General features: G+C 40.9%; 1 protein-coding gene across 6 annotated transcripts in view; it reads left to right on the top strand.

The window, feature by feature from the left end:
* The first annotated feature begins 1,665 nt into the window (after positions 1-1,665).
* Positions 1,666-18,094, top strand: part of ERCC6L2 (ERCC excision repair 6 like 2) — a 173,655-nt gene continuing 157,226 nt past the window's right edge. For 4 of the 6 annotated variants that reach the window (XM_045020537.1, XM_045020539.1, XM_045020540.1 and 1 more), the window contains exons 1-4: positions 1,685-1,807; positions 2,145-2,223; positions 2,956-3,070; positions 10,340-10,764. In XM_045020537.1, coding sequence (XP_044876472.1) covers positions 3,052-3,070; positions 10,340-10,764 — 444 coding nt within the window. In that variant the 5' untranslated portion in view covers positions 1,685-1,807; positions 2,145-2,223; positions 2,956-3,051. Of the gene's footprint in view, positions 1,808-2,144; positions 2,224-2,955; positions 3,071-10,339; positions 10,765-18,094 lie in introns of all 6 variants that reach the window. The other 2 variants (XM_045020544.1, XM_045020538.1) reach the window with 2 other exon arrangements.

Raw genomic sequence — 18,094 nt, 5'->3', positions numbered from 1 at the left:
ACAAATATTTGCACTGTAAAGATAAACAAAAGAGTATTTTTCAATTCACCTCATACAAGTACTGTAGTGCACTCTATCATGAAAGTGCAACTTACAAATGTAGAAATATTTTTTAATATAACTGCGCTCAAAACCAAAATAATGTAAAACTGTTGTGAATACAAGTCAAAGCATGAAGGAGCATACAAATGTTTAGCACATCTGGCACATAAATACCTTACAATGCCAGCTACAAAAGTGTCATGGGAACTCCTGTTCATGTGACATTGTAAATAGGAAGTGGGCATCATTATCTCCTGTAAATGTAAAACTTGTTTGTCTTAGAGATTGGCTGAACAAGAAGTAGACCTGAGTGGACTTGTATGAGGTGGATTTAAAAATATTATATTTTTGTTTATGTTTACAGTGCAAATATTTGCAATAAAAAATATTAGTACTGTACTTTGTATTCTGTGTTGTAACTGAAATCAAGATATTTGAAAATGCAGAAAAACATTATAAGTGTGATTAAAACTTGTTTAATGGTGACTTTTAAAATTTAATTTGTTTTGCATTAATTGCATGCATTAACTGCGACTGACAGCCCTAGTTTAAAATAATTTGACGAGGCTTGCTATCCTGGTAGCAATAGTTATATGAAGGTTGTTAATGCTGGAGCCTAGCTAAATTCCAATTTGAGTAGCGCTACCCTGCTTGGGTACATTGCTGCTGTATTCCAGATTCTGTCTTCACTACCTGTCTTAAATCGTGTAGTAGTACTGTCACATGTGCAGTGCTACTATAATACACTACCTGTGTGGCAGTGAAATCTCCAGCTATCAATGTACTTTTATTCTGTACTTTCAGTGTTACTTTAACTGTGAGTGCGGTGAGCAAATGGGAATACTGGAGTTAATACATTCTTATAGCACTACCCTAAAATTTACACAGGCCCCCTCCTGCAAAGTGGTGTCTGGGACCGTGCACGTGACAGAATCCACCTGGCTGCTCAGAGCAGGAGCAACGTGCTTTAGGGTTAGGCCCTGCACGTTAGTAACCTGTCAGTAACAGCCCCTGGCTGGAGGGGGTTCACTGGGCCGGCTGCATCCCCGCAGCGGGAGAGGGACGGACTGGGGGGAGCCCAGCCCTGCGTCGGCACAACAACGCTCCACAGCCCTTCCAAAGAGAGCCGGGCGCGCAGCGCGAGAGTTGAAAACATCACGTTATTTGCGCCTGACCCCAAGAGCCCTTCTACCGGCGTTGCGGCGCCTTTAATAGAAAATCCCGTAGAGCCTCCTCCACATCTCGCGATATTTGGCTGTAGAGCCTGCCTCCCGGAGGCACAGGCTGGAGTGGAGCAGCCGCAGCGCCCGGTGCGAGGCGGGTGCAGCCCAGGCAAGGAGCCGGGAGGCGCGAGGCGGGTGTCTGTCCCCCCGAGCTGGGAGAGGGGAGCTGCCCGGGGTCCAGCTCCCCCCCGTCCTGTTCTCATGCAGCGCCCGCCCCTCCGCCACCCTCGGGAATCCCGCTGCGGGGACAAGGGAATGGGGGGATTGCAACTGACCAGCGCCAGTCACACCCCCGCACGGGGCGGGGGAGGTGGGGGGGTGTTTGCAAACGCTGCCCCTTGAACTGTTCCCTCCTCATCAACGTATTCCAGCCAATCTGCAGCGCCAGGGGTGTTTTAATAGTCTCTGAAACACACTCATGGCAGCGAATATGTGATCTTTTCCGCACCCTCTTTTGCAAGAAAGTGAGAGAGCTTTGGGGCTTAAGCAGAACGTCTCTACTTAGCTGTAAATGGAATCACGATGTACTTTGGAGGATTGGGGTGAGGACTGAGGAGGTGTTATGCTGTCAATGAACATTTTGTACTTCCTAAACACGTCTGATTTCGTGATAAAGGGTCATGGGGAGGAGTGGGAAGAAGCATGGGATCTTAACTAGGGGAAATACTGAAATAATTTAATAGAATAGATTTATATATAATGTAATAAAAGATCCCAGTCCTGCATTATTTGTGTAACTGGAGTTGTGCGTGCACAAGGAGTGCAAGACTTGACCCCCAATGTGTGTATAGGTTAAGGGAGATATTCCCAGGTCTATTATATTGATTTCCCTTCAAATTTTAAATACAATTGTGACACAAGCTGTTTTATTTTCACCAGATTTTAATACTATCAACGTTTTTTATTTTGAAACTGATCATACTACCTCAGTTAAATTTTAATGGAGGGCAAAGACAAGGTAAGTGTTGGTTAATATGAAGAGATTACTTGTCCAGCTTTTTATTTATTTGGTTTTCTTCAATGTCTCTATTTGCCCTGTTCGTTCTCTCTAGTCTTTTTATTTTATGTTATGTTAAAGTCTAGTTAAAACCAGGTATATGGTTTGTAAGAACAATTAGAGGTGAATTGGAAAGTTTGTATATGTTTAATTCACAGTTTGAGTCGCCTATTTGACAGATAGTCTGTCCAGAAGAGGTGTGTGTAGTCTGTCGGATAACATGAGTTTATTTCCTCTAGTATTTATTAAAAAGTTGGCACTTAAGTATATATTAAAAGATGATTGAAATATTATATTGTGTAAGAAAAAAAACCTGTGAAGTACAAGAGTAGAGGTTTTTAGTAAATTATGTGCCCTGGTATTTGGTATCGTATAGGAAAAGGTGATAAGAGATGATTGGCATGAACATTGTTGATCATTGGTAAGATTTAACTTATTAATGTTAAGCTCTCTAAAAATCTAGCCAGTTACTCAGTATGTTCTAGCAGGGTAAAAATGCTTGCCTGGTCAGTGGATGTCATAAATCCATTTCAGCCCAGGCATTTTGCTCACCAGGGGCAGCTTATTAGGATCCAAAGCATAGGCCATTGAATGTGTAGGGAGTAAGAACATCACAACAGGCTGAGTCCCATCTTGATTGGTGTTAACCTTCAAAGTTGAGTGATTGGCTCCTTTTCCTTCCATCTCTGTTAGCATAAGGAATGGGCTCATTGACTTCTCTTGTTATCGTGGATATCTGGATGTATTAATTCATGGATGTTGCAAGTGCATATGTGGTTATAAATTGAAATGTGCGACGATATCAGAGGTAAGTTATTACTTATTTGCTTTTCAAGGGTAGTTTGGATTAATAAATATCTGTACAATGCTTTGAAGATGTAAAATGTAATACTGTGTTAAGTGACAGGTACTATAAGGGGTTGCATAAATGCTCTACTGGTATAGTAAAGTAGTACAACTCCCCAAGTATGGATGCCGTTAAATGGGTATAAAAGTGCTTATAATGGTATAGCTTACTCTCATACAGGAAAGGGATATAAGCACTTTGATATTGATATAGCTGTGCCCACTGGGGAAAGTACCAGTATAACTTTTTTGTGGTTTAAAAAAAATAAACATCACACTCCTCCTGATAGAAATAGTTATATTGGTACATAAACTGTGTGTGGACCAGATTTGAGTGAATCTGCAATGATTGTTGCATTTTTTACAACACTGCCACCTTGGATTTTGTCAAGATGATGGTCTCATTGCTGTTACTCTTGGCTTCCATCTCCTTACTTTATAATGGTTATGTTCGCTTGTTTCATGTTAGATTTGAAGTTCTTTGTGGGAAGGACTGTATCTTCCAGAACATTGCTTTTCACAGCAGAGTGTTGATCTGGACTAGGAACTGGAGTGCTACCACAGTATATATAATGAATATTACTATTAATAAAAAGTAATCCTATTCTGTAGGCAGAATTTCTTCATTCACTCTTGACTACTGACAATCTTCTGGCTTTCCATTCTTTTCCTGTAATTGGAAAAAGTTGATTTGCTGGCTTAAAAGTAAGGGCTGTGTCATCTCAAATCACATTAATTGCAAATTTTTAGATTTATTTTTGTTACATGGTACACCTAAGATTACTGTAACTGAAAGATTACAGGATTTCACCCCCCCTTTTTTCAGTTTTTGTGGCTTTTTAACAGCATGTTGTATATAGTGAGTTTCACTTCTTTGTTAGTTAGATTCACTTCTAATTTTGCACACTAGCATGAAGATTCAAACATTTTTTGTGGGGGAGTTTACCTGCGTGCTCTTCCTTAGATATTCCAAGCACATGTATGCAACAGTAGTGATGAGACAAAGATTCTAATCTTTCAGAGATTTGATGTATTCTTCTATGTTAATATTTTTCATTTAATTAAATAAACTTGTCATCTATTTCTAATTAAGAATTGTCCTGAAAATATATAGATCTCATAGGAGCCAGGGAGGAGAGCAAGGGAGTGTAGGTAGGAGAGTATTACCTCTCCCATGGATTCCTGCGTTGAACCCTAAGAGGGGACCAGTGGACAGGTTTCTCCCCTCCCTCAGGACCCCTTCATGGAGCCATTTAAGAGCGCACAGAAGCAAATGGATGGGTGTTTTCATTTCTCTGGAACCTTTGCATTGGAATCAGGATGAGGACAGGTGCCCAGGAAGATGCCTTTCTACTCCTCATTGCTATACCTCACTGCTAGTCTCTCTACTTTTTGGGTGCTCCTTCCCCACAAATAGTTCAGGTGCCTGTCTCTTGCTGCTCATAGCAGTAGTAGAGTGACGTTTAACATTGTTGTCTACATCTGCATAGTATCAATGAAACTAATCAGTCTTAATTTCACTGCTACTGTTCTGGAGAACTGTGAGCACCAGAGGCACAATATTGTGCAGCAATATTAGCTAAGTTGTGCAGGACTCAGTAATTTGCTTATGCTCTTGACCATTATAGTGTTTCCCCTGGCTTCTGCTGCAGTTTTGTAATACTGTGCAGATTTGTGCTTTAAAAAAAGTCATGTATGGCTGCTGGGCACTATTACGCGTAGGGACTTGACATGTGGAAACCTATTATGTTAGGCACATATAAGCTTATATGCAGTTTGGATTCAGAGCAGCAGCAAGGAGCTGGAGATGGGAGAAGAGCCTTTTTGTTTGGATGATGATCAAAATTTGTACCACGTTTCAACACATCTTGTACATAATGGATTGTCTTTGGCATCATAGCCATTTAGGGAAAAAAAATTTTACAACAAAACATGTTTTTGCTTTGAACCAAGAAATTCAGTGTTGATAAATGCAAAGTAATGCACATTGGAAAAAATAATCCCAGCTGTACATACAGAATGATGGGGTCTAAATTAGCTGTTACCACTCAAGAAAGAGAACTTGGAATCATCATAGAAATGTAGAACTGGAAGGGACCTCGAGAGGTCATCAAGTCCAGTCCCCTGCACTCAAGGCAGGACTACCTAATAGGCCATTCCTGACAAGTGTTTGTCTGACGTGTTCTTAATAACCTCCAATGACAGAGATTCCACAACCTCCCTAGCAAATTTGTTCCAGTGCTTAACTACCCTGACAGGAAGCTTTTCCTGATGTCCAACCTAAACCTCCCTTGCTGCAATTTAAGCCCATTGCTTCTTGTCCTATCCATAGAGGTTAATGAGAACAATTTTTCTCCTTCCTCCTTATAACAATAATTTATGTACTTAAACTGTTATGTCCCCCCTCAGTCGTCTCTTCTCCAGACTAAACAAACCCATTTTTCCCCCCAATCTTTCCTAATAGGTCATCTTTTCTAGACCTTTAATAATTTTGTTCTTCTTCTCTGGACTTTCTCCAATTTGTCCACAACATTCCTGAAATGTGGCACCCGGAACTCGGCATATTACTCCAATTGAGGCCTTATCAATGCAGAGTAGAATGGAAGAATTACTCCCCGTGTCTTGCTTATAACACTCTTGTTCAGCCAATCACAAGAAGTAGGACTGAGTGGACTTGTAGGCTCTAAAGTTTTACATTGTTTTGTTTTTGAGTGAAGTTATGTAACAAAACTACGTTTGGAGGGTCCACTTTCACAATAAAGAGATTGCACTACAGTACTTGTATGAGGTGAATTGAAAAATATTATTTCTTTTGTTTATCATTTTTACAGTGCAAATATTTGTAATAAAAATTGAGCACTGTACACTTCATATTCTGTTGTAATTGAAATCAATATATTTGAAAATGTAGAAATATTTAAATGGTATTATATTGTTTAACAGTGCAATTAAAACTGATTAATTGTGATTTTTTAAATCTTGTGATTACCGTATTTATCGGCGTATAACACGCACAGGCGTATAACACGCACCTTCATTTTAAGGGGGAAATTTCAGGAAAAAAACTTAAATTTCAAATAAAGGACTTTGAAGCAAAATAAGGGTAGCTCAGAACTTGTTTTATTAATATTATTACCACTTATAAGGTAAATAATGTAAAAGGACAGTAAAAAAGGCCGCTCGGGGGCTCGGGCCGGGCCGGGCCGCGCCGCTCGGGAGGGGGGCGGGGGCTAGGGCGGTGCTCCGCGGGTTAGGGCCGCTCGGGGGACGGGGACGGGGTCTCGGGCCGCTCGGGAGGGGGGCGGGGGCTAGGGCCGGGGCCGCTCGGGGGAGTGAGGGAGGACGGGGTCTCGGGCCGCTCTGGTGGGGCGCGGGGGCTAAGGCAGCTCGGGCCGGGCCGCTCGGGAGGGGACTAGGGCCGGGCCGCGCCGCTCGGGAGGTGGGGGCTCGCGCAGGCCGGGGCTCGGGGCTCAGGCCCCGCCGCTGGGGGGGGGGGGAGAGGGCGGGGGCTCGGGCCGCTGGGGGGGGGGCTAGGGCCGCGCTGCTCGGGAGTGGGGCAGGGGCTAGGGCGCCGCTCCGCGCCGCTGGGGGGGGGGCGGCGCTTTTCTTTTCTGCCTGGGGCAGAAATCCTAGAGCCGGCCCTGTTAAGGTTATATCAGCGTATAACACGCACACATCATTTGCCCCCTATTTTCAGGGGGAAAAAGTGCGTGTTATACGCCGATAAATACGGTAATCACAATTTTTTTAATTATTTGACAACCATAATTAGAATGAAAGAAGTTACAGAGGAGGGCAACAAAAATGATTAGGGGTATGGAACAGCTTCCATATAAGGAGAGACTAAAAAGACAAGGACTATTGATCTTAGAAAAGAGACAGCTAAAGGGGGATATGATAGAGGTCTATAAAGTTGTGAATAGTATGGAGACAGTTAATAGGGAAGTGTTATTTACCTCTTTACATAACACAAGAACTAGGGATCAACTGATTTAAATTATTAGGCAGCAGGTTTAAAACAAACCTGAGGAAATACTTCAAACATCACACAGTCAATCTATGGAACTCATTGCCAGGTGATGTTGTAAAGGCCAAAAGTATAACTGGGTTCAAAAAAGTATTAGATAAGTTCGTGGGGGATAGATCCATCAATGGCTATTAGCCAAGATGGCCAGAGAGGCAAGCTGTGTTCCAGGAGTCCCTAAACCTCCAACTGCCAGAAACTGGGACTGGACGACAAGGGATAGATCACTTAGAATTGTCCTGTTCTGTTCATTCCCTCGGAAGCATTGGCCACTGTCGGAAGACAGAATACTGGGCTATGTGGACCATTGGTCTGATCTAAATATTGAACATTGGTCTGCAGCCGTTCTTATTAGGCAATGAAACTGACTGTCTAAAAATTCAGATTTGTAAAGCTTTCTTTACAATCATGATTGCTAAATATTTCTTTTAAAAAAAGTTTGAATTCTATGGAAATTGATGGTTTTAGGACTTCTTCTTACCCAATTGGAAGTGGATTCTTCAAGTCCTGCTATACTGTTTCCTTCTGTTCTTTCCACCCTCAATTAACAGTATAGACATTTTAAGTTACCTCTGTACATGAAATCTAAAAATGAGTGTCGTGGGGCTGATATACCCAGTCATCCTTTGGGTGCAGGGGGACAGATGTGTTACAGCCCCATGGTTGAGTCTGTAGGGCAGTTCTCCCCCAGGAATCAGCAGCACACCTCCTTTCTTGCTGGCAGTCAGCCCAGACTGAGCTGCTCTGCTGCCTTTTATATCCTGTCTCCAGCTAGAGCATGCCCAGCAGAGTCAAGGGAGCATGGCCTTCTCGGCCCAGAGAGAAGGATTAACCCCTGCTGCACTAGTGTGGGGCTGATACACCCTGTCACAATGAGAGAGCTGAAAATTAGTTAAGTTGAACAGCTCTGTCGACATTGAGGTTGTATGTTGAATATAGAAAGTGGGACACATGCAGTTGTGTAAATGGGCCTTGTGTAAATTCATTGAGAACTTGACCAGCGTGGTGACTAAGAAAAGAAAGGTGTCAGCAACACCACACCGCTGTACATTTTTAAATTCATGCACTGAATTTATTTGCGTTGGTCCTAAACAAGAGCTTCTTTTCCTTTTGACTTCATGTTGAGAAACAAGGTGGGTAAGGTAATACCTCTTATTGGACCAACTTCTGTTGGTGAGAGAGATGAGATTTTTCTCACCAACAGAAGTTGGTCCAATAAAATATATTATCTCACCTACCTTGTGTCTCAAATCCTGAGACTGACATGGTTACAATTACAGTTCATGTTGAGAGCCAAGATGATTTATGCACTTTCATTTATGAAATAATTATATCTACAGTGGTAAATGTAAAGAGTAGATCAGACTAAATTATATTTAGCAGAATGTCTTTCTAACCATGCCATCCTGTCTGATCCCAAACCTGTTGGTTGTTACATATCAGTGGTCCCCTGTACCTGCATGGAGTTCCACTGAAGTTGTAATGGAACAAGTTGTAGGATTAAGGCTTTAGTCTTTATATTTTTTCATATATGTTTCATTGTTCAGTGCTAAATAGCCAGTAAAAACATACTGTATATACTTGTTCATAAGCCGAATATTTTTGGTAAAAAAGTGACGCATCAAAGAGTGGGGATCGGCTTATAAATGGGTCTACACCAAAATTTGATGATTTTAAACTCTGTGGAATCACTGAATTAAACAAAATGACAATGTATTAGATATTCATCTGGTGCGTCTGCAGGCACGGAGCCCGTCAGCTCCCTGTGGCCGCGGTTTGCCGTTCCCAGCCAACGAGAGCTGACAGGCTTCGTGCCTGTGAATGCTCCAGGTAAACAAAACATCTCGACCCGCTAGCGGCTTACCCTGATGGGCTGGGAGCCAGAGTTTTCCGACCCCTGAAATATAGGGTCAGTCTATGAAAGGGTCATACAGTTTTTGCTATTTTTACTTATCCATCTTGGGGGCTGGGAGGTTGGCTTATAAACGAACGGGCTAATGAACGAGTATATACGGTAATTCTAGTGTGACTTTCATCCTAACCTCCTACCTTATGTTATATGTAAGGCCCTTTGTTATTGGTATTTACTGATTTTTTTTTCCTTGACAAATTCACAGGTTTTTAAATAAAGCCAGTATATAGGATTTTACAGGGGTGTGTGGGGGTCTCACCTGAATTTTGGCTTTTTTGGGACTTGGGAATTTTTCACAGGGAAAAGAAGCCGGGGCTGCTCCGAACAGCTGGCGGGGGCAGGAGGGTGCTTTCTTTGGCAAGGGTGTCAGTACTCATGTGGTGCAGCTTTCTGCTCGACTGATCTGGTCCTTCAGCATAGCACCATTCTGCTTCCTCTGTGCTGTGTGGGGAGTGAGATGGGCAGGGAGCTGGCTCCAAGCAACTGAGACTGTCCGACCACTGCAGTGACAGGCCTGCAGGGAGCGGAACGCAGCACCTTGTGAGTACTGGCCCCTGCCAGACAGAGCCCTCTCCTTCAGTGTGAGAGTGGATGGGGCCACGTTGAAGGGCTAGGATCAGGAGGGGACAGTGTCCACCATCGGAAGCAGGGGGTCTCTGTGCCGGAAGTCTTGGCTGTTTGGGCCAGGCTTCCTGCCCTTCTTGCTCCCCCACCATGCAGCTGTAGCAGCTTGCACCAGGGCACAGAGCCCCATCCACAACAGAGTCTGCGCAAGGGAAGCAGAGGGGGCTGTGCTGAAGGGCTGGTGGGATCAGGAGGACACTCTGGCAGGGAGGCCAGTATTCACGGATGGCAGCCTTTTGCTCCTCTGCTGATCACACCTTCAGCACCCCCGTTGGCTGCCTCTGTGTCAGGGGCACAGAAAGAGAGGGTAGGGAGCAAGATCCTGGCAGCCAAGACCTCCTGACCACTGTAGGGTGTGGAAGGTTTCCTCAAGTGCTACATGGTGAGTTCCATCCCCATGAGTACTGGGCATCCCTCCCCAGCACTCGCTGCCCTTTGTTTTTGGTTTTTCCAGATTTTCTCCCATTTGTAAAATGTTAAGAGAAAACCAGATAAATTCCCAGGAAACTTTTATATAAATAAAAACCAAAAATGAAGGGCCTTATTTATATGTATTTTCTTAGAACAGTGTTAATACAATACTTTGAACAGTATTAACAAAACATAACAAGCGTAGCACTTTTTTCACATAGTTTGCAACATCATCTTTTTATGTATGTGTTTGTTTTTAGACAGGTGGCATGCTGGAGAGAAGTGTCTTGCCCCATCTCCTGAAAGTGGGAAACTTTGTGAAGCCACAATAAAGTCAGTTGAAACAGACAAGAATGGGAAATCATTTGCGATTGTATCATTTTGGGGATCTGAAGAAAAGAACATATTAATAACAAAACTCTGTAAAGCCAGAGCTGGTAAAGATCCCCGGAATAGCTTAATATTTGATGATGAAGATTTGGAAAAGCCGTATTTCCCTGACCGAAGGCTTCCGTCTCCTGCAGTTGCTTTTGAGTTATCTGTAGATGGGGACTGTATCCCTTATACAATTAATAGGTATCTGCGTGATTATCAAAGGGACGGGGTTCAGTTTCTCTATGGACACTATGCTCGTAAAAGAGGATGTATTCTTGGAGATGACATGGGACTTGGAAAAACAATACAGGTATTTTGTCATCTTAAACTATTGGTTCAGCTATGACTATGCTTTATGAAATAGATTACATATAAAGGTTAATGATTTTTAAAAAGCACCTATTTAAGAAGTTATAATTGTATATCTAGCTGGAGTCCCAATGTTTGTCTTTATATTTTAGGTATCTTGAGAGTTACTCTCTGTGCATCATAAGAATGGTTATAAATGGGGCTTTACGCTTTTAACATGCACAGAGTGGCTAAAGTTGTTTTTCATTCATTGTCTAGACAGTAACAGTTTTGTGCTGCTCTTGAAAAGTATTTCAAGTATACTCCAAACTTTGGAGACCCTAGCCAAATTAATTTTGTAAGATCCAAAATGTTTCATTCCATTGTTGTCTCCCAGTCAGAAATGTCAGTGATTTAGGCTACTATTCTTATAAGTAAAGATGACAGCTAATGTTAATGCAAAAGATACACGGTATAGTAGCATTTCTTCTTATCTGTTTTGAATCGTCAGAGTTGAATGATTCAGTCAAAATCAGGACATTTTTAATCTGGAAGGAGGTTCTTACCCCTCCACTTCTTTTATTTAGTTAGTGGGTTGAATCCTAAAGTATCTAATATATGATGCCCTCTTCTCTCCACCCACCCCCCTCTGGCTTCCCCATTGTCTAATTCCTGCCGGAGCCCCACTGATCCATCTACTCCAGTGTAAAATTCTCCCCACCCCCACTTCTGGAAATATTAACTGAGAATTTTCCTTACAGTGTGAGACAATGCTAAAGTGAATAACATAATGAACCTTTTCTCTTTAAAAAGAAAGAATAAACTAAGCGTACATTTGGCATAGTGTCTCTCTTGGGGGAGTATTTATAGGTGTACCACACAATGTGTGTCTTCCTTGTGGTGCTGTAACATTCTCAGTTTGAATAAAACTGAACTGCTTCTGTTTGCATAATGCTGCACCTGATCATGCTTAGGTTTCTTGTTAGCATGCGGTTGAGTGCAAAGGAAACTAATCAGATGCACTCAAATACAGTAGATGTAGAAGTATTTTTGTATTCTAAACTGCAAGTATCTCATACAATCTAATAAAAAAACATGTATCCAAAGATATTTGGCAGTCAATTTCAATACCACTAATATTTAAATAACCATTTTGGGTTTCTGCAATGTATCATATTTCAGTAGACTTGTGTCAACGTTATGTTGGTAACATTCTTTGACATTCTGCTCACTCTAAAAATCCCTCTCAGAGGAGAAGGAATACAAGTAATAACACATGTTCACTATATTTATTGTGTTTACTTTTAAAATATCACCTACACAGTTCTTAAACTTTTTTCTTAATCTTGATCAACCTGTTTAGCTAATGCTCTATAATACCATCTAAACTATGAAAATCTAATTCTAAAAGTGCAATGTCATTGATAATTATACTGAAAAGTACTTTCATCGAGCTGAATTTAAAATTTTACCTCCACATGTAAATTGCGAGACTGTCCCTTCAGATATACAAGGCATAGACTTGTATTAGAGAGCAGGATTCTTAGAAGTTTGAATATCAAGCAGTTTGCCTGCAAGAATGGCACACATAGATGATGCTGGTTGATAGTGAATGGCGTGCTTGCTGTGCCATATAACTGTATGGAATAATTTAATTATTATGAAGGGATAGATGGGAGATAAGCAAGCTCAGCATGTTGCAGCAATTGATTTTATGTAGTTTGGAATTGCAATGTGATAAACTTTCTAATTGCTACACCAACTTTGCAGAAGAATGCATCATTAAAAGAGTATCTTATGTATTCTCCCCCTCCCTGCCCCCCCCCCAAAAAGTCAGTCTTTATACTCTGCACTTTGAGTTGCAGGAGGGGCAGTGAGGTGCATATGAAAGTACAAAAGAGGCAGGAGTCTCACTTACTTATTTGTGTAGAAAACATTACTGTGTTGAAACAAGTATTATGTATATTCAGTCACTTTAACCACTTAGCACATATCAGAAAACCTAATTTACAGTGCTGTAAAAATCTCCTCCTCCTCCTCCTGCTTGTTTACATGCTGAACTTCCCATCCCTGGCTCAAATTACAGTGTGATTCTGGAAGATGGCTGGGATGCCTTTAGGATATACTAATGCACACAGTGAGTGAGATTTTTTTTTTTCCACTTCTGAAAACTTTTGTTTTATGATAATGAGGACATGTTCAAAAACATTAGTGCAAATTTTATATCCAAGTCTGATTTCCCCTTGCCCCTTCACATTGGCCAGTGGGCAATGTTATTGCACTGTTTCCCAGACCCTGGTATATAGTGTATATTGCTAACTGACAGTGTGTAAGGAAAGAATCTGTACATGTTTCCTTGTAAGCATGGGGAAAGATGCCTTTCCCAGAATGATAATTTGGTCTGTCATTTCGGGGATGAAATACCATTCTATCCTATGACTATCCTATCAGAGATTAGATTGCAGATTTTATTCTTTTGGTATTTCTTTGAGGCTTACTTTAAACTTTGTTCAATAATGGATAACTTGGTTTCTGTAAATGATTTCTTAAACTTCTGTTCAATACAGTTTATTTTAGCAACCCCCCACGGTGCTGCTATAGCTTAGAAACTCCTGACATTTTCTCAACTTCCCTTTTCAAAAAGTGTGTAAAATCTCACTTTCAGTGTAACGTTGCATACAAATTCTCGAGATAACAATTCATTTCTCAACTAAATTTTGTTTAAATCAGTTGGGCTCAGTTTTATTTTCAAAGTCAGAGTTCGGATATGTAGTATTTTATTAACCCTAGGAAAATACTGTTGGTTTCTTATATCACAAGAACATGAAGGAGGCACTGTATGAGGTTAAATTAGTATATTAAAACTCCAGACCTGCAAACTATTCTGAATAGGTGAACCTCTACTCTTACGTAGATCTTCACAGAAATCAATGGGGCTCTGGGCAGACCCCTGTTGAAGTCAATGGGACTCCATGGGTATAGAGGTCTGCCCATGTGCAGCAGTTTGCAGGATTTGGTTTTAGGAGTGTAATGTTTAAACCTGATGAAGTCCTGAATTTCTGAACTACTGTTTAAACTCCTCCTTCTTCCCCCTCCCCAAACATATTATCCTACATGGAGGCTGGTGTGTTTGATATAAATTAAAGAAATTCATATTTCAGGCAGCCGCTTCCTTAATCCATGTGGCATGCAGAATTACCTTCTGTTACACCATAGTCACAGTGGGGTGGGTTATGGGCAAAGTGCAGGCTTAATTTTAAATTTTCTTACATTTGTCCATTTAATGTTAAAATAACATTGTTTTAACTAGGGCTGTCAAAGGATTAAAAAAATCAATTGTGATCGTGCTGTTAAACAACAATAGAATACTATTTATTTAAATATTTTTTAATGTTTTCTACATTTTCAAATATATTGATTTCAGTTACAACACAGAATACAAGTGTACAGTGCTCATTTTTATATTTATTTTTTTACTACAAATATTTGCACTGTAAAAAAAGTATTTTTCAATTCACCTCATACAAGTACTGTAGTGCAATCTCTTTATTATGAAAGTTGAACTTACAGATGTACAATCATGTACAAAAAAAATAACTGCACTCAAAAATAAAACAATGTAAAACTTGAGCCTATAAGTCTACTCAGTCCTACTTCTTGTTCAACCAATCGCTCAGACAAACAAGTTTGTTTACATTTGCAGGTGATAATGCTGCTCGCTTCTTGTTTACAGTGTCACCTTTAAGTGAGAACAGGCATTCACATGGCACTGTTGTTGCTGGTGTTGCAAGATATTTGCGTGCCAGATGTGCTAAACATTCATGTGTCCCTTTATACTTCAACCACCATTCCAGAGGACATGTGTCCATGCTGATGACCGGTTCTGCTTGATAACAATCCAAACCAGTGTAGCCTGATGCACGTTCATTTTCATCATCTGAGTTAGATGCTGCCAGCAGAATGTTGATTTTCTTTTTTTTGCTGATTCAGGTTCTGTAGCTTCCGGATCAGTGTGTTGCTCTTTTAAGACTTCTGAAAGCATACTTCACACCTTGTCCCTCTCAAATTTTGGAAGGCACTTCAGATTCTTAAACGTTGGGTCGAGTGCTATAGCTATCTTTAGAAATCTCACATCAGTACCTTCTTTGCGTTTTGTCAAATATGCAGTGAAAGTGTTCTTAAAACGGACATGCGCTGGGTCATCATGCGATACTGCTAGAACATGAAATGTATGGCAGAATATGGGTAAAACAGAGCAGGAAACGTAGTTTTCCCCCAAGGAGTTCAGTCACAAATTTAATTAATGCATTATTTTTTAACGAACATCATCAGCATGGAAGCATGTCCTCTGGAATGGTGGCTGAAGCATGAAGGAGCATATGAATATTTGGCATATCTGGCACGTAAATACCTTGCAACGCTGGCTACAAAAGTGCCATGTGAACGCCTGTTCTCACTTTCGGGTGACATTGTAAATAAGAAGCTTGCAGCATTATCTCAATGTAAATAAACTTGTTTGTCTTAGCGATTGGCTGAACAAGAAGTAGGACTGAGTGGACTTGTAGGCTCTAAAGTTGCATTGTTTTGTTTTTAAGTTCAGTTATGTAACAAAAAATATATACATTTGTAAATTGCACTTTCACGATAGAGATTGCACTACAGTACTTGTATGAAGTGAATTGAAAAATACTATTTCTTTTATCATTTTACAGTGCAAATATTTGTAAACCAAAATAATATAATGTAAGCACTGTACACATTGTATTCTGTGTTGTAATTGAAATCCATATTTTTGAAAATGTAGAAAAACATTGAAAATATTTAATAAATTTCAATTGGTATTCTATTGTTTAGCAGTGTGATTTAAAACTGCGATTAATAGTGATTAATATTTTTTTTTAGTTAATCGTGTGATTTAACTGCGATTAATCAACATCCCTAGTTTTAACTTATCTTAGTGGCGTCCCCAGGTATGAAGAAATAATTTTACTTACTGATTTTCTTTACGGAAGCCGGGGTGGTGCTGGTGGATAATGGTGAGTAGCAGCAAGATCTCTATTCCTTTTCCAGCACACCTTGAAAAGAGGCTAAAAACAAAGTTAAAGGCCTGAAGATTGAATAAAGTTTGAAGTCTTTATTTTTTCCTAATTATTTTCTTAAACTTGTGACCACCTAAGTAGTTGTGCTGTAAAATAGTTATTAGAGAACATTCTGAGAAATGGCTGTGTCTGTTGTAGCAGGATGGATTTACAAAATAATTTATGTATGTTTATTTTACAGAGTTCAAACTATATTGTTTCTGGAGGTTCTGTCTCCCCTATCTATCTATTATGAGGTGTCTCAGAGAAAAGTGAAATGTTTCTGGCTTCAGTTCCCCCTCCTTATGCTGCCTGTTCTCCAGTTTGCTTCCTGCTTCAGTTGAAGGAGCAGCAGATTTCTCTGGCAGATTGTCGTTTTTTCAGGCCTTTGCCAGAATTACCAAAATGTGAAAGCTTGATGGGGATAATTCTTCAAATAAATGAAGAGTCTGGAAGCCACTAGAGGTTGTTACTATTTTCTAGGGAATTTCAGTTTATGCTTGAAAGGGTTTTAAAAAAAAAAAAATTCTCACCACCATTGCCACCCAAAACCTATTATTAAAATTCACTGATATGCGTACAAACTTCCAGAACCACCTTGCTCCCTCAGTTTATATGAAGAATTGTGCCTAAAATTTTGTTGCCTCCTCTGGTCCCTATGGTAGCTTTCCACTCTCCTGCCTCACACGGTGGCTTCCCCCTCTTCTGCCCCACCCGCCTCTATTCTTTGCAGGTTTTTTTTCCTGGCAGCTCAGCATTCCTTGCTGTCTCTCCCTCCACCATTCGCTGTTGGCTACCTCCTTCTCTGTGGTGCTGACAGCTTTAGCTCTGTCCTGCTATGAACAGCTGTGAGGCAGCTGCAGAGGAAAGGGACAGGAGCTGGCTGCTGCTGTGAGCAATAGAAGAACTGCCGAACTTCTAAAAGATGAGCACTGCAGTGGCAGAACAGCTGCTTCTTGCTGCTGCACAGTTCCTGGGACACCATACCTGGGTGATTTTTACAAATGTGACTGTTGTGGCCAAACTGTGTCTGCCAATAGCTGTGCTTTTTGCCTTCTGTTTCTTCTGGATGACAGCTGAAGTGTAGCCCAAAGTAGCTCAGACTGTGGGCCTCTATCCTACTATAGAATATTGCAGTGTATATATACCCATATTACCCCAAGCCACCCACATTCCAAGCTGACAGATAAGCTGAAGTCAGCAGCGAATGCGTTGCAATTGGGGCTTAACAAGGTGACCTTGCTGTAGTTCAGCCCCTGAATCCAATGGAGAAAGCTAATCCTGGTGCTAGCCTCAGAGAATTGGAGGAGCAAGGACTGTATCCTGGGAAGCAGTGACTGAAAAAGACTTTAGGTCCATTTTGGATAATCAGTTGAATGTGAGCTGCCAGTGCAATGCTGGCCCAAAGGACTAATATGATACTTGGATGCATGAACAAGGAAATATCAAGTAGGAGTAGGGAGGTTATATTATTGCTGTATTTGGCACAGTGCAACTGCTACTGGAATACTATGTCCAATTCAGATGTTCACAATTCAAGAAGGATGATGCTAAATTGGAGAGGGCTCAAAGTGGTTCTTAATCTGTGGTCTGTTGCCCTCTGGGGGTCAGTGGTCTATGTCTAAGAGGGCCACGAAAGGTGGTTGTTAGCATAACTGTTTATGCTGATTTGAGCTCCTTGCTTCAGTCTATCCAGTTTAACAAAGAGAAGGTTAAGAGGTGATATGATTTTAGTCTATAAGTACGTACATGAGGCCCCAAAATTTGATATTGGGCTCTTCAATCTAGCAAAGAAAGATATAACAAGATCCAGTGGCTGTAAGTTGAAGCTAGATAAAGGTAGGCTGGAAATACGGTGCACATTTTTAACATTGAGGGTAATTAACCACTGGAACAATTTATCAAGTTGTGATGGATTCTTTGTCACTGGCAATTTTTTAATCAAGATTGAATGTTTTTCTAAAAGACATGCTCTAGTTTAATTCAGGAAAGTCCTGTGGCCTGTGTATACAGGAGGTCAGACTAGCAGGTAATAGTGGCCTCTTCCGGCCTTATCTATGAAATATATAAGAAATACATATTAATAGGATTGGGCAACCATCACTTTAAAACCCTTCCCCAAAGGAAACTTTGGACTGAAGTTTCAGGTGGACTAACCACATCTATGCTACTTCTGTTTTCCCATTCAAGGACCCTATTTCCTCCCTTCTTTACTCCCTTTCCTAGGCATCATTTCTCCCTATCCTCCTGCACTACATCATCTGTATTTTTCAG

This window comes from Mauremys mutica, chromosome 6 (genome assembly GCF_020497125.1).
Source record: "Mauremys mutica isolate MM-2020 ecotype Southern chromosome 6, ASM2049712v1, whole genome shotgun sequence".
Lineage (NCBI taxonomy): Eukaryota > Metazoa > Chordata > Testudines > Geoemydidae > Mauremys > Mauremys mutica.
This window is presented reverse-complemented; position numbering and strand designations above follow the sequence as displayed.